We start from the raw sequence: 22,469 nt of genomic DNA, 5'->3' as shown, positions 1-22,469 counted from the left end.
GTACTGGGACTGTACAGGTGATTCATTTTATTAACTAATAATTGAATCTTCTTGATTCAAATAAGATACAGCAAATGTGATTTGAGATAGTTGTCAACCTGGAAAGAGTACATATTGCATTTTAACACCATACAGGTGGACTAATTTAGTGACTAAAATACACACATGCAGATACATGTATAATTTACACATAGTGTCTCACTACGCAATTATAGCTAGAATGGATTTTTTTTTTTTTTTTTTTTTTTTTTTAGACTGAGTCTCACTCTGTCACCCAGGCTGGAGTGCAGTGGTGCAATCTCGGCTCACCGCAACCTCCGCCTCCCAGGTTCAAGGGATACTCCTGCCTCATCCTTCCCAAGTAGCTGGAATTACAGATGTGCCCACCTGAACCTGGCTAGTTTTTATATTTTTAGTAGAGACGGGGCTTCACCATGTTGGCCAGCTTGTCTCAAACTCCTGACCTCAGGTGATCCACCCTCCTTGGCCTCCCAAAGTGCTGGGATTACAGGCATCATCCACCACACCCGGCCTAGAATGGATTTTTAAACCACCCATGCATGAGCCAATCTCCCACATAAGCTCAATGTCTAAACCTTTTAGAGTTGGTCTGGGCTCTTCAGATCAAGGCAGTCAGGCCTGTCTTGCCACCTCTTGGAACCCTTGAATGCAAATAATCGTCACAGAAAGGTGAGGCTCTTGTCCTGCCACCCATCTCTGAAGGTGATTTATTACCACCAAATCCCACCCCCATGACAATCCTGTGCTGGGCGATACGAGCAGGTCCATCCCACCGAAACTCCTCCGAGCCCCTTTCCTTCCTCACATGAGGCAGAGACAGTCAGCATAGCTCTCCCAGGCTGATTATTGACCACCTGAAAATGGCTGTCTGTTAACATACTGCAACAATAAAGGGATGAGATGGATTTTTAACAAAACAAAGAAGGAAACCTTTCAAAATACTACTCTTGCAGGACCATAGGCTATGTGCTTTAACAATAACACTGCAATACCTCAGAATACTAAAATTCCTCTTTGGGATTGCCTTCCACATCTGCCTCTATGCACACAAATAATGTCATCTGTTCGGAATGAATTAAGAAATTCACCCAAAATTATAAAAGAAATTCACCCAAGGTGCTCGGCTTCCTCCCTCACTCTGAAGTGAAGCAAGGGTCCGCCACACTCAGAAGACCATAAATGGCGTCTCTAAAATCCTGATGGTCCTCAGGATGGTGGGATGCCAGAGGTTCAAACTGTTTCAGGATTCCTCCCCATGGGATGCCACGTGTGTGTTAGATCACCTGCAGGTTGTTCTACAGGTGACTCCACTGGAAGCTTAGTCACAGGTCTCACCTGCAGGGAAACATGTGCCTGTCCTGCCTAAATCTGAGAATGCACACAAAGGAGTAGCCCACCCCATAGACAGGCCAGCAAGGGCTTCATGGTCACTGTGGTTACCCAGAGGGAGGCCCCTGGGATGGGACACAAGCACCAGCACAGACAAGGCCCAGGCAGATGCAGAGCTCAGACCAGATCTGTCCAGCATATAGGTATAGAAGAACTCTGCTGCTAAACTCCCAGGGGCCCAAGCACCTCCTGCAGGTAGACCTAGCAACAGCACCTCTCCCAGCTCCTTGGAGCTTACTGAATGCTTTCTCCACTCCAGCTTCTATGCCGAGCACTGCCCATGCATTGATCCCAGGTCATCCATGGAGTGGCAAGAATATGCCTACACTGCAGATGAGATACTTAAGACTCAGAAATGTGAAGTCACTTACCCAGAGCCACACAGCCAGGAGCCAGCAGACTTTTACTATGTCTATTTTAAGGTTCAAGAGGCATGTCTGCATGGAGCAAGTCAATGGTGGACCCTGATGGGCCCCCAACCTGGTGCACTTTCCCTTATGCCACATGGTTCCTATGCCATCAAATACAGGAGACATGCTGTTCACCCACAATGTCACTTCTAGCTCTCCCTCTCTTAATAAATAGTGCTTGTGACAACCACTGTGGTCGTAACGAGGATAACAGAAGACCATGCGTTAAGAATTGCTTTTTAGGTTTTACACTTGATCTGCAATGAAGTGGTTATTATTACTTGGACACGAAGAAATGGAAACTCACCCAAGTTGAGAAACTTGCCCAAGAGCACACAGCTGGTAAAGTGGAAGAAAGGGGCAGAGTCTCCTATTCTTGCTTTGGTGGGAATGTGTAAAAGGAGTTTGGGGTTTCTGCCAAATGCGTGTATTCCTGGATTTGGGCAAGGTGGAAAATGACTTGTGGGCTTTGCTCCATGCCACTCTGGGAAGCCATCTCAAGGTATTTCAGAGCTCACCTCAAGATTAAGAGATAAGGGACCTCTGCCCTGTCTCAGGAGAAAGGAAGCAGACAGGAGCCTGGCAAGATGGGCCTGGAAGGAGGGAGATTTGTGTCTGTCCGAGGAGTGGGTATTGGGAGAAGCTGGTGGATGATTTTACACTCAAAAAATCTCCATCCCTTTGATCCATGTTAGCACAGCAGGCTTCTCCTCCTGTCATTTGAACTTCCAAGGAGAAGTTTGAATCCATTGTTCCTATTTCCTACTCAAAAAAATAAATGGAACTAGAGGCACAGTTCCATGCCTCTAGACACTGGCTTAAGCCTGCTGTCAGGCCTTGAATTGCCAGCTTCTCGTATCCCGGGACTCCAATGCAGGGCTGCAGGGAGAGAGAAGGGTCAGGCTCACGCATGAGGCCCATCACTACAGCAGGCTCCCCTGGTCCCCGAGTGGGTCTGCATGGTGCAGAAAAACAAGAGAGAAGCATAAACTCAATGTAGCAGGGCGAACTGGCTTCCTTCCTATGGTGGGATCCTGGGTACAGCATGGAAGCTGAAAATGACAAGTGGGAAAGACTCGATGAGCAAGCACAGGGAGGCCAGCAGAGAGCAAAGCCAGGTCCCAGGCCCTGGGCATGGATTCAGCCACCAGTTTTGGTCTAAAAGCAAGACGGAGACATGAAAACCAAAGCCAGGTGGCCGGTAAAGGGGCGATGGGCACCAGACAGGAAGGAGCTCAAGAGCCTCCCTGACACTGAGCCTGGTGCTCCCAGGCCTCCCTGGGTACCGGGCTGACTGTCCTGAAGCCTAGTCTGACCCCCGCATTGACTGCCTAAACCCCATCACAAGCTGCTCACTGTCCTCCTGGTTAGCCCCAAACTTCCCAATAGAGTCCCCAAGACCCCTTGTACAGAAGCCCCTGCTAAACTCCCCAGCCAAAACTGCTGCCTTGTTCATCTCCAACCAGCTCAAAGTATTTTTTCTTGTTGTTGTTTTTTGAAACAGGGTCTCACTCTGTTTCCCAGGCTGGAGTGCAGTGGCACTATTACTGCTTATTGCAGCCTCCACCTCCTGGACTCAAGTGCTCCTCCCACCTTAGCCTCCCAAATACCTGGGACCACAGGCATGCACCATGGCACACTGCTAGTTTTTTTTAGGTGTTGAGCCACCACTTCCAGTCCCAAGGTATTTTAAATTCCTGAACTCACATGCTTTTTTATTTTCCAGTTTTGTACCCTCTGGTTCCTACACCTGAGGCGTTGCTCACATTTTCCCCTATTCACCCTTTAGGTTGCAGCTCTGACTACACTTTCTCCGGGAAGCCGACACTCAGGCCCGAATGTGGCTGGCTGCCCCTCCTGTGACTCCTCCACTGCTGGTCCCACCTGGAGCTGGAGTCTGTCACCATGCAACTGCCTCCTGTGTCTGCTGTCCTTTACAGACTCCTGTGCCATCCAGAGCCTGTGACCTGTGCACCATTTATCTTCCTGAATATTTAGCTCGATGCCTATGTTTGTGGAAAGAAGAGGAAACGGAGGGAAGAATGAAAGTGGGAGGAAGGAAGGAAGAAATGAAGGAAGGAAGTTAAGGACTAGCCCGGTGGCTGCACCCGGAAGAGTGACAGATCAGCCCCACCAGAATGTGGGCAGAGTCAAAGGGCCTCTGTCCTCCCTTCCTGCCTCCCAGTTGACTCAGTGCCTAGATCCTGGGTGGGGGAGCCCATGGAGGGAAGCATTAGCTGCAAGGCCGGGTAGAGGGGCAGCAACGGGGGGACCAGGTGACAAAGAGACTCTCAGCCTCTCTGTAGGATTGACCAGGCATGTGGTAGTGCCTGGAAGTGGGGAAAGTTGCTAGAGCTGAAGAAGTCTTGGAAGGCAGCATTTTGGCATCATTGTGCTTCTCCATCCTTCTTCCTCTAAAGGGGGGTGTCTATCTATCCAATTCCTCACACAAGACTCACGTGTCCTCCTCCAGGTGAGGAAAGCCTGGCAGACTCTAGCATGACTGGGAGTAAAGGTGGCCGGGCAATCTCAGCACCAGGAAAGCACATTCACACCACGAGACAGGGCAGGGGCTAGGTCCATTCCCGGCAGGGGGATGCGCCAGCCTCGGTCTTCCTGGAGTTCACATCTGCCTGACCAGCTGATGGCAGAGAGTCACGGTGACTCACAGGACTGAATATTCAGCTGCGATGTTTGATGCTAGGTGTGGTGCACGTCACATGTGAGCAAAACCAAAGGAACTGGAAAAGCTTCACATTTGAGTTTACCATTGTCACTGAGTTGTTACAGGGAGGAGCCTGAGGTGCAGACAGTATCAGCTACAGGCCAGGTTGTGTCTCTAAGCCAGATGAGTGTCCTCATCCTTAAGGAGTCATCTTCCTCTAATCCTGTGGTTCTCATCCCCATCTTGGCTGCTTTTGAAAATTAAATATTACGCCAAGGCACCTCCTGCAGTCACCTGACTTCCTTGTCTGGGGTGGATCTTTAGCTGTTTTTATTAAGATACCTCATTGTGCTCATTCTGCGTCCAGAGCTCAGAACCATTGCTTGAAGTACAGAGTTGTGGTTCTTCCTGAACAAAGTGTTTCTGGGTCCTCCTATGTGTTGTGAGCATTGCCCAGAATCGAGGCCCTGCTGGGGGTCATGGTCTTCTGCTGTAGTCACCTCCATGTAAAAGGTGATGCCCTCTCTCCAGGAGCACACAGGAGGGTTGCAGTGGACCACAGTGACCCTCCCCTGACCAAAAGTCCCCTCAAACTCCCTCACACTTTTGTACGAGACCTATGCAGTACAAACAGAACATTTTACCAAAGTTTCTGGAGATTTCATCAAAGAAGGGCAACAAATTAAAGTCTGGAAAATTAATGCTTTTCCCAGATTCCAAATGGGAAGTTTCTCTGCTTAGATCCTTTAAAAGGCCAGTGGGCTCTTACATGTTCCAGCCTCAGTCTCTTGACCACAAGTTGTCCTCCTCCTTCATTCACCCTCCTTCTCTCCTTCACTGCTTGAGAGTGCAGTCTTGCTTCACTGCTCTCCTTCCCTACCTCCCTCCCCCCTGCCAGCAGTGAGGACACCACTTTATTGTTCCAGCACCTCTTTCTCTTCACTTAAACCGGCTGCAGCAGTCACTGAGAACAGCAGCAGGAATATCATGGGTATCTAGTGACACCCAAGCTCCAGAGAACATTAAGCCTAAGGGGCTGAGCTTTCCAAAATGCCTTGTCTACTGGGTACTGGTCCAACCCTCAGGCTGTCTCCATGCATGCTCACCAGGGTGAGTGCAGACAAGCTTATTTCTTAGCTCATGAACCTGGTAGATAGAACACCTGTACAACTCCCCAGAACAAATGTTAGGTTCTGAGGACTGTACAGTCTGAACCCCAAGTGAAGAAAGAAATATTTCCCTGATTACTGAGATGCTTCTCACTTCCCCAAGAGTTAGGCTCTCATTGTTCACCAAAGTAGCATTTGATTTCTTTCCTGCTCCACCTCATGCCTTCTTGGATCATTAAGGCACACTGTCACCCTCTTTTTGTATCTCAGGAGGTGTTGAGCCTGGATTCTTCAAGTTAGGATCAAATTAAATATTTTTTTCTTCCTGGAAAAAAAGGAAAAAATAGTAAGAAGAAGTTGGAACCTTGAAAAAAGAACAAATAGATTGCAGGGTAGGGAAATGAATAGCTATCTCATTTATTTGGCTGAGTAGCCTTTATGGAAATAAAAACAGAGAAAAAGACTTCCTTTTCAAAGAGTCTGTCCCCAGAAAATGGAGAAATGCCAAAAACCACCTCCGTGCACATGCTTATATCAGAGATGAATAGAGAAGAGGAGGATACTGATTTCCACTCCTATAATCTTCTGTCCCCAAAAACTAGATAAAGAGATTTCAATATGTTTTGGAGAAAAACTAACACACACTTTTGGTTTGCCATTGCACAGAATGGCGTGAAGAACTCATAGCTTGACTTAAAGAAGATGCCCAGTTTTGAGACTGAATTAATGGGCAACTGCTCAAAGATGTGATATTCTTAAATATACTCTGAGATCTGAAGTTAAGGAAGAGAAAGAAATAGTACATTGATTTTATAAGCAAAGGAACTACAAACACTGTAGAAAAACAATTAACAACATGACAATAGTAAGTCATTACCTATCACTTTGAATATAAATGGATTAAATTTTCTAATCTAAACATGTAAAGTGGTTGAATGTATAAAAAACCAAGGTCCAACTATATGCTGTCTACAAGAGACTCACTTTAGCTAGAAGGCCTCACATAGGCTGAAAGTAAAGGGATGGGAAAAATATTCCATGCAAATGGTAACCAAAAAGAGCAAGAGTGGCTGTTCCTACATCAGACAAAAGAGACTTTAAGTCAAAAACTCCAACAAGAGAAAAATAAAGTTATTATATAATGATAAAGTGGTCAATTCATCAAGAAAATAAAACAATTATAAATATATAAAGCAAAGATTTACAGAACTGAAAGGAGTAACAGCAATTCAGTAATATCAGAGACTTCAACACCCCACTTTCAACATTGGATAGGTCATCTAGAAAGAAACACAATAAAGAAACAGTGGACTTGAACAACACTAAAGGCCAAATGGACCTGACAGAGATATACTGAACATTCTATTCAACAGCAGAATACACATTCTTCTCAAGGGCACGTAGAATATTCTCCAGAGTAGACAACATGTGAGGCCACAAAACAAGTTAATAAATTTAAGAAGATTAACATCATATGAAGTATGTTTTACCAGCCACAATGGTGTGAAACTAGAAATGTGTGTGTGTATGTAGAAGTGTGTGTCTTTTTTTGTAAAGATGGAGGGATAAGATGTATTCTAGATGTGAGGAAGAGAGAGAAGAACATAAGAGCTCTAATGTTCTAACATAAGAATATGTGGCTCTGATCTGGGATTTCCCTGAAGTTTGTGTCAGCGGGACTTGTGGATCTAGATGTTATGACATCACAGAACTTCACAAAGGCCATATTGAAGTAAAATTGGCCAGTGTCCTGGACCCAAGATACAACCAGATGGTAAAAGAACATAATTTCTCTGTTTTAGGGAAGATCTCAAAATACAATCAAGCATCATTCAAGTGGTTCCCCAAAGTCCATCAGAGTCAGGCCAGTGAGAGATAGTAAGGAATTGGGTACTGCAGTGCATTGGAGCACTCATATTCTATGTAAAGAAGCTGTCCCCAACCTTTTTGGCACCAGGGACTAGCTTTGTAGAAGACAATTTTTCCATGGACCAAGGTGGGGGAGATGGTTTTGGAATGATTCAAGTGCATTACATTTATTGTGCACTTTATTTCTATTATTACATTGTAACATACAGTGAAATAATTATACAACTCATCATAGTGTAGAATCAGTGGGAGCCCTGAGCTTGTTTTCCTGCAACTAAAGAGCTCTATCTGGGGGTGATAGGAGAGAGTGACAGATCATCAGGCATTAGATTCTTATAAGAAACATGCAACCTAGATCCCTGGCACGTACAGTTCACAATAGGGTTCGCGCTCCTATGAGAATCTAACGCTGCCACTTATCTGACAGGAGGTGGGGCTCAGGTGGTAATGTGAGTGATGAAGAGTGGCTGTAAATACAGATGAAGCTTCGCTCACTTGCCTGTCGCCCACCTCATCCTGTGTGGCATGGTTCCTAATAGTCCAGGGACTGGTACTGGTCCATGGCCCAGAGGCTGGGGACCTGTGATGTAACGGGACAAGAGATTTTTGGATAAATCTTAGTGTTACATGTAGAAATGTGAGCCCTGGTGGTTTAATCATTGAATTTTTCTGAAGAAGTCAGAAAACTGGATTTTTATACAAAATTTTTAGTTTTTTAAATGTTGACACCTAATATCAAAATACGTTGATGGACTATATTTTACTCATGGGTTTCCAATTCAAGACTCTGGTTTAGATGCAGGAATCAGCTTGACTCAATTCAATGAACCATGAAGACTTAGACCTGTAATGACCTCAGAAATCCATGATTCCTTTCCCTTTTGTAGGCAGAATAAAAAATGGAAGGGCTAGACTTGGTCAACAGTTAGCCTAAATTTACATAGCAAATTTGTAAAGAAAACTGGGACTGAAACATAGGTCTCTAAATCTCTTCCATTCTTTGCACTATACCTCACTATTTTAGTTATCCATTGCTACATAACAAATTATCCCAAAACTTAGCGGATGAAAACAAGAAACATTGTTATCTCACACATTCTGTGGATTGTAGAAACCAGGCACGGCCCAGCTGGGTGCTTCTAGATCAAGCTCAGTCATGAAGTCGCAGTTAAGCTGTCAGCCAGGATTGCGGTTTTATCTGAAGCCTACACAGGGAGGGATCTACTTCCGTAAACTCACTCACATAGTTATTGGAGGGAGTTAGTTTCCTGTGGGCTGGTATATTAAGAGCCTTAGCGACTCTCTAGCTGTTGGCCAGAGAAGCCCCTCAGTTCATTGCCTTGTAGGTCTCTCCATAGGGCAACTTAAAACATGGCAGCTGGCTTCCATAAGAGCAAGAAGAGTGAGAAGGCATCCAAAACTGAACCCACAGCCTTTTTATAGCTTACTCTCATGACTTCTGAGATTAGGTTATAATCTATTGCTTCATAGACTTATAATCTATTTATTAGAAATGAGTGAATAAGGCCAGCTCATAAACAAAAGGAGTGGCTTACACCAGAGCATGAATAACAGCATTTCACAAAGACAGGGATCTCTGGCAGCCATCCTAGAGGCTGCCTGCCACACTCAGTGTCTCACAAATTTATGCCAGGGGTCAGAAAACTATGGACTACTGGCTAAATCCAGTTGCCACCCAGTTTTATAAATAATTTTTTATTGGAACAAAGCCATGGCCATTTGTTTATGTATTGTTTATGACTGCTTCTGTACTACACCTGCAGAATTAAGTAGTTGCAACAGAAGCCACATGGCCAGCAGTGCCTAGAAATATTTACTGTCTAGCCCTTACACAAAAGGTTTGCTGGCCCCTAATATATGCAATCATAAAACCTCTTGAAAAATATGGAAGAGGAGATTGAGTCAGAGATGTCAAATTCATCATTTTATTGAATTTTTCTTGGTGCTCTAGCACCATAAATACCATGCTATGTAATTTTATAAGGCAGTTAGCTGGAAATTCTCAAAACTGGAGTAGCCCTGTGGTCTGAGCCAAGTGGGTGAGGTGTGGCTTCCATTCCCCAAACCCTCTCTCATTTATTCTCCACCACATATAATCATTTATCTTTCCACTGGGAAACCCCACACCAAAAACCTTCGACAGAAACATGGATATAAAATATAACTACAATAACCTGAATAATAAAGCAAGTAGTTAACATAATCTGTGAGCCTGATGGTCCTGGGCTTCAAATTTTAGAAAGTTATTTCATTTGTCTTTGGCTTAGTTTCCTAATCTTTTTTGTTTTTTTTTTTTTTTTTTGAAACAGAATTTTGCTGTCACCCAGGCTGGAGTGCAATGGCGTGATCTTGGCTCACTGCAACCTCCACCTCCCAGGTTCAAGCAAGTTTTCTGCCTCAGCCTCCCAAGTAGCTAAGATTACAGGCGCCCGCCACCACTTCTAGCTAATTTTTGTATTTTCAGTAGACACGAGGTTTCACCATGTTGGCCGGGCTGGTCTCAAACTCCTGACCTCAGGTGATCCACTCATCTTGACCTCCCAAAGTGCTAGGATTACAGGTGTGAGCTACTGTGCCTCTTCCTTATCCTTAAGTAAAAATTCTGATTCCTACTTTATGCCTTTTTTTGTCAGAGAAATGCATTAAAGCACCAACTGCCATGCCAGGTACGTAATAACAGCTCCATAGATACTAGCCACCATGTGCAAATCATTTAATAGTCATCCATGGCCTATTACCACATCAGTCAATAGGCTCATTTCAATTACCAGTTCTGAAGAAAGGATAGTGGCAGATGACCTGTTTTAACAAAAAAGTCCCCTGGGTCACACCTTTTGCCTTGGATGCATCACTTCCCCACCTCGGCTGCCAGCCCATTGATGAATTGACCTCATGATTGTTTTGTAAGAGCCACCTGTCCCCTAAAACTCCTCCCTGATGAAGCAGCCAGTGGAACTGTGCAGGCTGGTGGCCAGAGGTAGTATAGGGTGTGTTTTTACTGGGAAAGGGCCATGATTAAATAGAAAGAACCTGGTTGGAGTATCACAGTGTAAACAGAAGGTAAGGCGCTATTATGAACTTCATTCTATTTGTGGTGAAAATATTGCTGCCAAATGGGTAGAAAAATGTCTTTAGGGTAGCTTTATATGAATTTCTCATACACTTATCCCCTCCTTGATTTTGCCTATAGGAATTAGGAGAGTCAGCCCCCATCTTGTCAGGCATGATTTTAGAAACTCTGGGAAAGGCATGCAACCCCAGATCACTGCTAAGCCTATAAATTCCTAAACTAGTTTGAGCCTGTTTAAAAAAGATGCCATATGTTAAGCCTGGCTCTCTCTCCATAGCATGTCTCCCTCAGTGCCTGCTGGTATCACCACTTTAATTCTAATTAATGGGACCACAACCTACCCTGTCTCCTGAACAGTGTCCCTAGCATGCCTCCTCTCTTAATTCCTTCTCTCATGCTCAACCATTGTATTAACTCTTGATTGCTTCTTCTAGATGGCTCTGGCACTCAGGTCTGACTCTTTCTCCCACTGGCATCCAAAACACAGCAGCCCTGAGTTCAGCTCTTGGTCTTCTGGCCTTCAGTCTGGTAAGCCTCTGCTCCACCCTCCATATCATATCTGCACCAAAGCATGATACCAGCATTCCCTAAAGGCAAGGGTTACTGGGGGCCATTGCAGTGGCTGCCTGCCACACTCAGTATCTCACAAATTTATTTATGTTTTGTTAAACCATAAGTGTGTTCAGGTTGTTCCCATGTTGTAAATCATTTGTTGTCTTTGCATTAGCTGCTAGTGTTCTCTCCCTATTTCCTTGCTCTTCTGGAAGTATTTCTTCTTTGTGATATTCATCCTGAGCAGCCTAGGAGATACTCTAGGATTTGAAAATAATTCTCATTATCTAAAGGGTGAAAGCAACATAGGACTTGAGTATGTACTTTCTCATTAACATAAGGACATAAATGAAAAGATACCATCTATTAAATATAATAAGAAATGTTCACAAATAGTATATGGCATTCATTATGGAACTTGGTAGAAGCTCCAAGTGTCATGCAAAATGTGCTCTGCAGAACTGCAGAGGAGGGAGGGATCACTTTCAACTGGGGTGATTGGGATCATGAGGAGCTGGTATTTGGGTTGGTCCCCAAAAATTATGCAAACCACTTTGTAAAAGAATTGGCTGATGCCTGGCCAGGCATGGTGACTCATGCCTGTAAACCCAGCACTTTGGGAGCCCGAGGAGGGCAGGTCCCTGGAGGTCAGGAGTTCAAGACCAGCCTGGCCAACATGGTGAAACCCTGTCTCTACTAAAAATACAAAAATTAGCTGGGCATGGTGGCGCAAACTTATAGCCCCAGCTATTTGGGAGGCTGAGGTGGGAGAATCGCTTGAACTTGGGAGGTAAAGGTTGCAGTGAGCCAAGATTGCGCCGCTTCACTCCAGCCTGGGAGACAGGGTGAGATTCTGTCTCAAAAAAAAAAAAAAAAAAAGGAGAGTGAGAAAGAATCTAGTTTCCAGCCTCTATCACCAAGCAATTTGGAGAGTGAAGTTGATACTTACAGAAGAAGAGAAGAGGTACAAGGTATTAATGTTATCAAGATGGTAAAGATCTTCAAGTGATGTAAAGATTGATTGAGAACATTGGGGAAATGGTCCAGACTAGAGATGAAGATGGAAGGTAGCCGCATGCAGGCATAGACAACCACATCCCAAAGATGGTATGAAGCCAGCAGAGGCCCACGAGTAAGCATCTGGAATACAGTTAGGAGCATGCGATCATCAACTGGCCTTTCTCCATTTGTGAAATGCAGATAAGTGTATCAACATTATTAAATTACTGCATGATTCAAATGAAATAAATGCAAGTAAATTGCTTAGCACAGTGTGTAGAACATAATATGTGCTCAATAAATCTGTTAGGATGATGTGACGATGATCATGAGGAGGGGGATCATTATCATCATCATCATTATGATTGCCATGAAAATGTTAAATTCTTGAAGATGCTCGCTTTTGGGGACTTCAGGGACAGGAGAAGGAAGAAAAGTTCCATGATGAACCAAAGGCAGTAATGGGAAGGATAGGGCCAGAAAATGGAAAGAGGATGTCTGTTATATCGTGTTACTGTCAGCTTGTATCTTTTTCCATTAGACTGGGAAATAGTGAAAATTCAGAGCTCAGAGAGTAAATATTGTTTACCTTTCTTTCCTGCACAGCACCAGGTCCTAAGACCCTAATACAGAGCAGATGTCCACGAAGTTCTCTGGACGTTGAATTGAAATGGAGGGATAGATTTCTGAAAGTGGCCTTACAAGGCACATATTGCAAAATGGTCAGGTTGGAAGATTACAGACAAAAAACTCATTGAGCTGGGGATGTAAAAGGCTTGGCTGAACTTAGGAAGAGTAGTTTGGACAGATTTCTTAAGATGCTAGGATGCAATGAGTTTAGGGACAATGGGGTGATGGAAAAGGGTACACACCTAAGTATAGACCACTACACATGAGTGTAGACCACGAGCAGGCAAGGGATTCCTCTGAGAGCAGGCAGAGGAATGACTGGCCATGCTGGCTTCAGGTCACAATGCTGCTATTCACTACAGCATGTCACTCAACCTCTCTGAACCTCAGTGTCCTCATCTATAAAATTGGAAAAATGTCTGCCTTTATTTGTATAACTTATATAATGGTGGTTGTGACAAGATTAATGGCTGCAAAGGAGGATGGCTGAGCCAACCTTCATCTTAGACTATGTCAAGATGAAGAAGGGTTGACACCCTGGATTCCCGTGCTGGGAGCCCATGCCAGAGTCTTGATATTGTTAACCGAGGGTCATGTGGGTGATACATGGGTGATACATGGGTCACATGGTAATTTGCAATGTACAAGTCAATTTCACACCATTAACTCATAGAGCTTTCACTGTGACCTAAACAGGAAATGTACTGCTCTCTGTGCTTTGTTGCTGAGTTACAGATGCTCACAGAGCTTAGGTAATGTATTCAGGTAAACCCACGCCATACATGGTAGGGCTGAGCGATAGCCCAATGATGCCTCACTTCAGACTTGGTGTTTGTCTTCCACATAGCTCTGCCCTTAAGCCAAAAATGTGGACCAATCACATCTCTGCTCCACATTTTAAGAACAGGATTTAAAAATTAATAATTAAAGGAAAGTCTGACGTGAACAAAGGTGATAAATAACTAAAGTTTCTCTTCCTCGCTCAATTTCTACAAAATTGTAGAAATGCTGGCTGTGAGAGCTACAGGGAAACCAAGCACATGGGTACAAAAATTTGCAGGATCTGCAGTTCCAAGTGCTGTGACTCAGAGCCCAGGGGCAGGGAGTGACAAGACCCAGCTCTCATTAGTGTTGTAAGGTTTCAGACACATGAATCTATTCACCCAACTATTAGACAGTACATGTGTACTTGTTATCATTTGAGAGGCTAAAAGTATTTATGACATAAAAAGGATTATAATAAGCCAAAAAGAGGGCAATTCACAGTTATCAGTGGCTCCCTGGAGTAGAGAAGTAAATTACACTGTCTCTCTCTTCTATTGTTTGAAATTTTACCATAAAAATGCATTACTTTTATAATTTTCTTAAAACACATATGTCCCCCTCAAAACTGATTTTGTGTGTGAGGAGTATGTCCAAACTTGAAAAGGCTGATTGTTACAGCCCAATCTCAAATTCCCAGCTCCCAAATTAGTTGACAAGAAAAAGTGGCGCTTTTTCCTCCCCAAGGAACCTTTATGAAGTAGTGGTGTTGCCATAAAAATGCCTCCCAGTCTGTGAAGGAACAGGTTAGACCAGGGATTCACCTGTAGATGTCTATTCTCCATGTGGAAAAGCAAGTCGTCTCCAGCATCTGACTATCTGCACCCTAGGCTGAGAGCCAGTGCTAATACTCTACAACACCCAATGCCATCGTTATCTCTGACATAGGAAGACTGTGAAGTCAGCACCCATCCCACCCACACTCACCTCCTTCCTCCATTTATAAATATTTCCAATTGCTTTGTTTCAAATCATGAACTTAAGAGGAAAGTTAGATTTTAAAAAGAAGCATCTACATATCTAAAGTCTTAAATCTGCTGATTGAGCTCCACTCTTGGCTCAAAGAGTTATCTTTGAGTTATGATGAGTTATCTTTCTTCTACATTTCTGCAGCCCTGTGCTTGAACTCTTCCTATGACTCCCATTAAAGTCCATCCTAAATTTATCATTTGACGGTCTGTCCATCTACCTGGCCCTACACAGAGCTTCTGGAGAGAAATAACCAAGACTTGTCCCTCTTGGTATCTCATCCACTTCACCCTCACCTACACTGAAAACATGATACTTGTCCCTTCCTATAGTATGTGTTCAGAGTTTGCTCACTGAATCTGACAGGTGTGGTGCACCCAAATTCTGAACACACACTCCCAGAACTAACACACCCTTGATCCTTAGTGGATCCGTTATAATTGCATTCACATGATGCAGCAGCTAGGAGACATCACGGTGACTTCAGCTCTCGGTTGAATTGTCATTGACTTACTTAGCTCCCAATTGATAGTCAACCAAATACAACCCATCCATTGGATTCCTGAACATTTAAGTTTAATAGCTGTTTTTTTTTCTTTTTTAGCATTTTTCCCTCTAAACATTGAATCTATATCCAGGGGAAATCATCTGGCCCCTGGACTGCCTTGAATGCTCCTGAGTCAAGAGTAACTTGAGGTCTTAAATGTCTATTCTGAAGCCCCTCTTTTGCACAGGGACAGTCATTGACCAGGAGGAGATGCCAGTCTATTAAAACTATCATCCCAGCATCCCCTCTCTCTGATGAAGTAAAATTCAACACCTTCTTTACTCATAAATTTGGTAGATTTTAGACAATGATGAAGAATCTGACGTGGGCTGCACACAGTGGCTCATACCAGTAATCTCAGCAATTTAGGAGGCTAAAGCAGGAGGATTGCTTGAGCCCAGGAGTTCACATCTGGGCTCAAAACCAGTCTAGGCAGCATAGTGAGACCCCACTTTATTTTCTACAGAAAATTTAAAATTTAGCCGTGTGTGGAGGCATGCATTTGTGGTCCCAGCTACTCAGGGGGCTGAAGTGGGAGGACCTCTTGAGCCTGACAGCTCAAGCTGCTGTGAGCTCTAATCATGCCACTGCACTCCAGCCTGCACAACAAAGTGATACTCTGTCTCTCAAAAAAAAAAAAAAAAATGAAAGAATGAGACATATTTCACTCAAATTATAGCACCCCATCATAGGCCAAGGGCCAGGTGGTCAGCTAACCTTGAATGTAGCCCATTTTTCTCCCTTACCTCACTACCAAAAAGCCAGTCCTATTGCCAGATATTGAATATGTCCAGGGCTGGATTTATTTGGTCCCCAGGAGGGCCTTAGACTCTCCCAGCACTTTAGGAAGAGGAAAAAAGCTCCAAAGTAGCAAAGTACAGACAAGTCAGGCCCCAGCCACATGCGCTGAGACTATTCCCCAAAGGGGGCATTCTTGCCCACGCCAGCCCTATCTGTACCCACAACCCAATCTGACCCACACCCAGACAAGCCCCTGGAGCCCAAAGAGCACCCGGACAGCCACACATCCATAGGGAGCTCTGCCTCACCATTGGGTTCCTAATTAACTGAGTGAGTGGGTGTATTCTGCATGTTGAGAGGCATTGGTATGACGCATCAGGAAACATGTCATAGTGTCATCACTGTAACATGACAAGAATTGCAGCCGTGGCTGGAACCTTTATAAGGTGACCAAGCACACCTTTCCATCCAGTCTCAGCGTGGGTGAAGCCTGGCAGCTATGAGGATCCATTATCTTCTGTTTGCTTTGCTCTTCCTGTTTTTGGTGCCTGTTCCAGGTAAGATGGGCTGGGAAATCTAAGGATTGAGCTAATTGAGAATATATAATTCAGAGTCAGTATTTCTCCATCCTTCACAGCGCTTTAGACCAAGCAGGTTTGTTGTATGGGAACTAGGCATCACCATTATTTTTTCAGACAAGAATCATTAAGAGGCTAGACGGAGTGGCTCACGCCTGTAATCCCAACACTTTGGGAGGCCGAGGTGGGCGGATCACGAGGTCAGGAGTTCAAGACCAGCCTGGCCAAGATGGTGAAACCCCGTTTCTACTAAAAATACAAAAATTATCCGGGCACGGTGGCGGGCACCTGTAATCCCAGCTACTCAGGAGGCTGAGGCAGAGAATTGCTTAAACCTGGCAGGCGGAGGTTGCAGTAAGCCGAGGTCACGCCTCTGCACTCCAGCCTGGGTGACAGGGTAAGAGTCCATCTCAAAAAAAAAAAAAACAAAAAAAAAAAAACAAAAAAAAAAAAACAGAATCATTAAGAAACTAAATAGCTCCCCAAAGCTATCTCTTTCCCCACCTCTTCAAGGGAAGATTATTATACCAGCTGATGAGACATGAATCAGACATAAAATTTTAATACAGCAAGAAAGATTGATTTACTCTGAGAATAGAAGCACAAGCTTGTGTTTTACTAAGTGCAGTGGTTGGAGGTGGAGTGTTTGGGCTACCTCTGAGGACACCACAGCCTCAGCACCCCCACTGTTCCTGCGGCAGTCACAGGGTCACGCCACTTCCCCGGTGCCACTGTGGGTCCACAGCTGAGCTGCAGCCTTAGAAACATTGTCTATGGGTTGTTTAGTCATACCTTTATTTTCCTCCTGATTTTATAGAAAAAGGAAAAAGAAAGAAAAGAATACAATAAAAGCAACAGATGAGTTATTTGAGGAATTCCAGAAGCCTTGTACGTGTACCAAAAGCCTTCCTAAAACCTTTCCATGTGTGCTATTTTGTCATTGCAGGTCATGGAGGAATCATAAACACATTACAGAAATATTATTGCAGAGTCAGAGGCGGCCGGTGTGCTGTGCTCAGCTGCCTTCCAAAGGAGGAACAGATTGGCAAGTGTTCGACACGTGGCCGAAAATGCTGCCGAAGAAAGAAATAAAAACCCTGAAACATGATGAGAGTGTTGTAAAGTTTGGAAATGCCTTCTTAAAGTTTATAAAAGTAAAATCAAATTAATTTTTTTTCAAAAAAAAATAGGAGCTTGATTTTTTTTTTTAATCTGGTTATTTTGGTAGTTGTTTCCAAACAGACAACTCAGAAAATCTTAAGGACTCACCTTTCACTCAAAGAAAGTAGAATCTCTGGAGAAATCTGTAAGGGAGCCCAACCTTATTATCCAAGGGTTACCAGGTTCTATTCCTCCTTTGTGAACGTTATGCCCCAGTGAAGTTGGACTCTTCACTCTCTTGAGATATGCCCTTTGCTTTCATGTCATCCAAGCCTTGGACCTTTTCAGTCCCTCTACCCCAAATGGCATCTCTCCACCAAACCTATCTCTAAGGTTTTCATGCATCCCTCAGGGGCTATCCCAATTCCTTCCAAAAACTTTGTCTTCTGAGAAATAAGGAAACTGGCTCTTCCTCAGATATTCACTTTGCTTTCTCTCACCCATGCCTCTGCTCTGGTTGATCTCATGTCTGCCTCACTCCTCCAACTTCATCTCTAAACTTTAACCTGTCCTTCAGGGACCATCTCACATTTTATCTCCATCTTAAAAACACAGGTGATTTCCCAAATGCTTACAGTCTTTTCTCTGGTTCACCACAGGGTTCTGACTTGAGTCCTCCATCTACAACCCTTGCTTGGTTTTTACATTGTGTACAGCGACATATTGCCAATCTCCATATTAGATTTTGTGAGCCTTAAAAGCAAGGAGCGTGTCTTAATTCTTCCTGGACTGCTTGTAAAGTGCCCTGAGCATGAAGGCTGCTCAACAAGTATTTATTGAATTGAAGTATATTCAAATGATTTATTGATTTAAGTATCTTTAATCCTTCAAATGATTTGGAGATACTGCAGTTTTACTACCTAGTGCTCTCTCAATGTTGATGCAGAAGGATTCCAGCAAATGGAGTGCATGGTCCTTCATACCTGACACCAGACCCCAGTCATGGCTCCATGTATGGAGAAAAGACAATACAACAAGGCTCTTAGGAAGAAAGGCTCAAGGGCCCAAAAAGATGAGACTGCTCCTCACTTTCTATCCAAAATGGACTCACTGCTATGGGCATCTCCCTCTGACAGTAGACAAAAGGGAACCTGTCAAGAGGTGTGACAGCTGTGTTCAGACATTGGATAATAAGCAGTGCAACAGACCAATGAAGTGAGACTTTCGATTGCCCGCAGCTCACTACAGCAGCAGAGTCCAGACCACAGCACATAGAGGAAGACTCAAACGAAGTCCAGCGATCCTGAGGCATTGAAGAGACTAAAATCAAACTTCTCGAAGCACAAGACACCCCCACTTCCAGGGCAGAATAGCAGAGAGAGGGTACCTCAGTGTTGGTGGTGGGGGCAGGGACACATGGTAAATCTTCCATCCTGGGCTGTGTTTTCATGTGAGCACACTTGGGGTAAGACTTCACAAGGCTAGAGCCAAACAAAAACACCCAAAAGGGATTGGATAACAATTTCAGGAGCACTAAAGGCGGGAAATGTTTTCATTCCCACCAGCAAAGTGGAGAGACTGCAGAGTCCTTGGGCAGCTAACACATTAGTAGTAGTGCTATTTGGCTCTAGATTAAATTGTTCTGCAACCACTCTAACAAATTTTTTTCTAAACCAGTCTTGAAAGGACCAGACCGATCTATAAGAAACTTAAATGTGGGACAGAATAAAGCCTAACATTCTTCAAAGAAAAACAACTAAATCCATCACTCAACAATTTGTGCCTTATAGCACACTGAATCCAATAAAAAATTAGCTGCTATGCAGGAAAATATGGTCATAATCAAGAGAAAAATCATTCAGAAAAAACAGATCCAGAAATGACAAGGATACTAGGATCAGCAAAAAAAGATATAAATGAGCTATTATAAATGTTATAAATATGTCCAAGTTTGAAGAGAAAAACTGTTCATGATCAGTGAGAGATATAAAGAAACAAATGGAATTTCCAGAGATTAAAAATAAACATCTGAGTAAAAGATACTGTGAATTGGATTGTGGCATATATTCCAAAATAAAGATCAGTAAACCTGAGTTTATATTACTACAAATGAATGAAGAAATAATGCAAAGAGAGGAGAAAAGGGCTGGAAAATAATAAGCAGTGACCTGTGCAGAAACATCAAGCAATCTAGCAACTATGTGTGTTTAGACGGCCAGGCGCAGTGGCTCACACCTGTAATCCCAGCACTTTGAGAGGCTGAGGAGGGTGGATCACAAGGTCAGGAGTTCAAGACCAGCGTGGCCAATATGGTGAAACCCCATCTCTACTAAAAATACACAAATTAGCTGGGCGTGGTGGCATGCACCTGTAATCCCAGCTATTCTGGAGGCTGAGGTAGGAGAATCACTTAAATCTGGGAGGCAGAGGTTGCAGTAAGCCTAGATCAAGCCACTGCACTCCAGCCTGGGAGACAGAGCAAGACTCCATCTCGAATAAAAAAAAAAAGTTTTGGGAGAGACGATAGAGCTAAGGAAGAAATGGCCTATTGTTTTCCAAATTTGGTGAGACTATGAACACACAAATTTACCACATGAAGACATCCAAGCTGAAATATGAAACATGAAGAAAACCACATGAAACATATCATAATCAAGTTATTTTATATCAGTAATAAAAAGAAAATTTTAAAAGCAGCCTGAGGATAGGCACAGTGGCTCATGCCTGTAATCCCAGCACTTTGGGAGGCCAAGGTAAGCGGATCACCTGAGGTCAGGAGTTTGAGACCAGCCTGGCCAACATGGTGAAACCCTGTAACTACTGAAAAAAAATACAAAAATTAGCCAGGCATGGTGGCACGCACCTATAATCCTAGCTACTTGAGAGGCTGAGGCAGGAGAATCTCTTGAACCCAGGAGGCGGAGATGGCAGTGAGCCGAGATCAACCTACTGCACTCCAGCCTGAGCAACAGAGAGAGACTCCATCTCAAAAACAAAAATAAAACTAAAAAGCAGCCTGAAAGGAGACATATTACTTACAGAAGAACAAAATGTAAGTGATATCTTCAACTGCCGAAAGAAAAAAAATGTTCTCTTAGAAATCCACCCCAGCAAAAGTATTTTTCTAAAAAAAGAGTAAACACATAATCAAATAATAAGTAAAGGCAATTTCCAGTAACAACAATAAAAGCTAAGAGAATTCCTCACCAGCAAGTCTGTACTATAAAATGCAAAGATAATTTTTTGGCAGAAAGGGAAGACGCCAGGTAGAAATTTCATTCCATATGATGAAAAGAGCATGCTGTGAACATTCTAGAAGCTCCTTAAAGAGAGAGATTGTCAGTTCAGTAAAAAGCAAGACCCAACTACATGCTGTCTATAAAAACCCACTTTATATATAAACTGTAAGAACAAACAGTTAAAATAAAAGGATGGAAAGAGATAAAGTATGAAAACATTAGTATAAAGAAAATAGGATTGGCTATATTGGCTCATTGACATAAATTAGGGTAGATTTTAGAGCAAAGGGTATTATCAGTAATAGGGAGAGATATTTTTCCTAATGATAAAGTGGTTACATCACCAAGAACAGATATTAATATTAAATCAGTGTGTGCCCCTAATAACAGAATTTTGAAATTCTTAAAGAAAAATCAATAGACATTAAAGAAATAGACAAATTAACAATTGCAGTTAGACAATTCAACACTTCTCTTCCTGTAATAGATTTTTTAAAGCAGACAAAATATTAGTAAAGGTAGAGAAGACTTGAACAACGCTATCATCCAGCACAACCTATTTGAGATTTATAGAACACTCTACCAAATAACAGCAGAATGCATTAAAATATTACCCAATAGAGCTCATACTAACCTATGAAACATCTCAAAAAATCAACATAGTTTAAAGTTATACAAAAGACAGCGTCTATCTACAGTGGAATTTACAAAGCTATCAATACAGAAAGTCATCTGGAAAAATCTCCATATATTGGGACATCAATGAACATGTTTCTAAATCGTCCAAAGGAGAAATCAAAAAATAGGTTGAACTGATAGAAAATGAAACCGTAACATACCAAAATTTGTGGAAGTGCCACTAAAGTGGCTCTTGGAGACAAATTTATAATTAAATGCTATTATGACAGAGGAAAAACTCACAAAAAGGCAATTTAAGATTCCACTGTAAGAAATGGTATGGGAAAAGGGAACAAATTAAACCCAAAGTAAATAAGAAAAAGAAAAAAAAAAGAGAAAAAGAAAAAGTGAATAAAAAGAAACTGGACACAAAAAAACATTAAAAATAAATAAATAAAAGCTGATTCCTTGAGAGGATCCATACAATTGTGAGAACTCTCAATAGGTTCCTTAAGGGGTAAAGAAATGACAAAAACTCTCAGGTGCACATCCAGGCTTCAGGCAGGCAGGAAACTGAGATTAGATCTGCGTTTTAGGGTCATACAGACGAGCTGCCACGAGGTGGCAGTAACTGCGAGCTCATTCCCTCACCTCCTGCAAGGCCAGGCCAGGCTCTGGACTCACCACTCAGCTCAGAAGATGGGAGAGAATGACAGTAGCCCCATGGACTCTGGCCTTAGGCAGAGCATTACTGTAGCTTTGGGGCTGTAGGAAGAGAAGAGGGCAGGTTATCAGGACACTATGGTGATTGTGTGGCGGTGGTTAGGAACATGGGCTTTGAAGAGAGAGGGATTCTATTTCAAATTGCATCTCTGTCACTTAGTAGCCAGGTGACTTTGAACATGTCCTCTAACCTTTCTAGGCCCCAGGACCTGCCTCTGTAAACTTGGGTAATACTCCCCTGGCACGTTTGTTTCTGGGGATTAAATGAGATAACTTGTATAAAAATGGCCACGGCAGGGCTGGCTGCAAAATTCCCAAGGCTCAGTGCAAACTGGAAATGCAGAGCGCCTTGTTCAAAGAGCGGCAGAAGAAAGTGTCATGAAAGGCAGGAGGATA

The 22,469-nt window shown here is 43.2% G+C and overlaps 1 protein-coding gene across 1 annotated transcript; it reads left to right on the top strand.

Annotated features, from left to right (window-relative positions):
- Nucleotides 1–16,096: 16,096 nt before the first annotated feature.
- LOC129042810 (beta-defensin 103A) lies at nt 16,097–17,569 on the top strand. The gene is made up of 2 exons (XM_054499125.2): nt 16,097–16,371; nt 17,339–17,569. The coding sequence occupies exons 1-2, from the start codon at nt 16,314–16,316 to the stop codon at nt 17,482–17,484; spliced, it is 204 nt and encodes a 67-aa protein (XP_054355100.2). The 5' UTR covers nt 16,097–16,313; the 3' UTR covers nt 17,485–17,569.
- The last annotated feature ends 4,900 nt before the right edge of the window (nt 17,570–22,469 follow it).

The sequence above is a fragment of the Pongo pygmaeus genome, chromosome 7 (genome assembly GCF_028885625.2).
Source record: "Pongo pygmaeus isolate AG05252 chromosome 7, NHGRI_mPonPyg2-v2.0_pri, whole genome shotgun sequence".
NCBI classification, from domain to species: Eukaryota; Metazoa; Chordata; class Mammalia; order Primates; family Hominidae; genus Pongo; species Pongo pygmaeus.
This window is presented reverse-complemented; position numbering and strand designations above follow the sequence as displayed.

Bases quoted from the DNA above. Each gene is read 5' to 3' on its own strand.
- LOC129042810 (XM_054499125.2), top strand. From the start codon at position 16,314: ATGAGGATCCATTATCTTCTGTTTGCTTTGCTCTTCCTGTTTTTGGTG. The intron at 16,372-17,338 runs GTAAGATGGGCT...TTGTCATTGCAG, and splicing joins GTTTTTGGTGCCTGTTCCAG to GTCATGGAGGAATCATAAAC.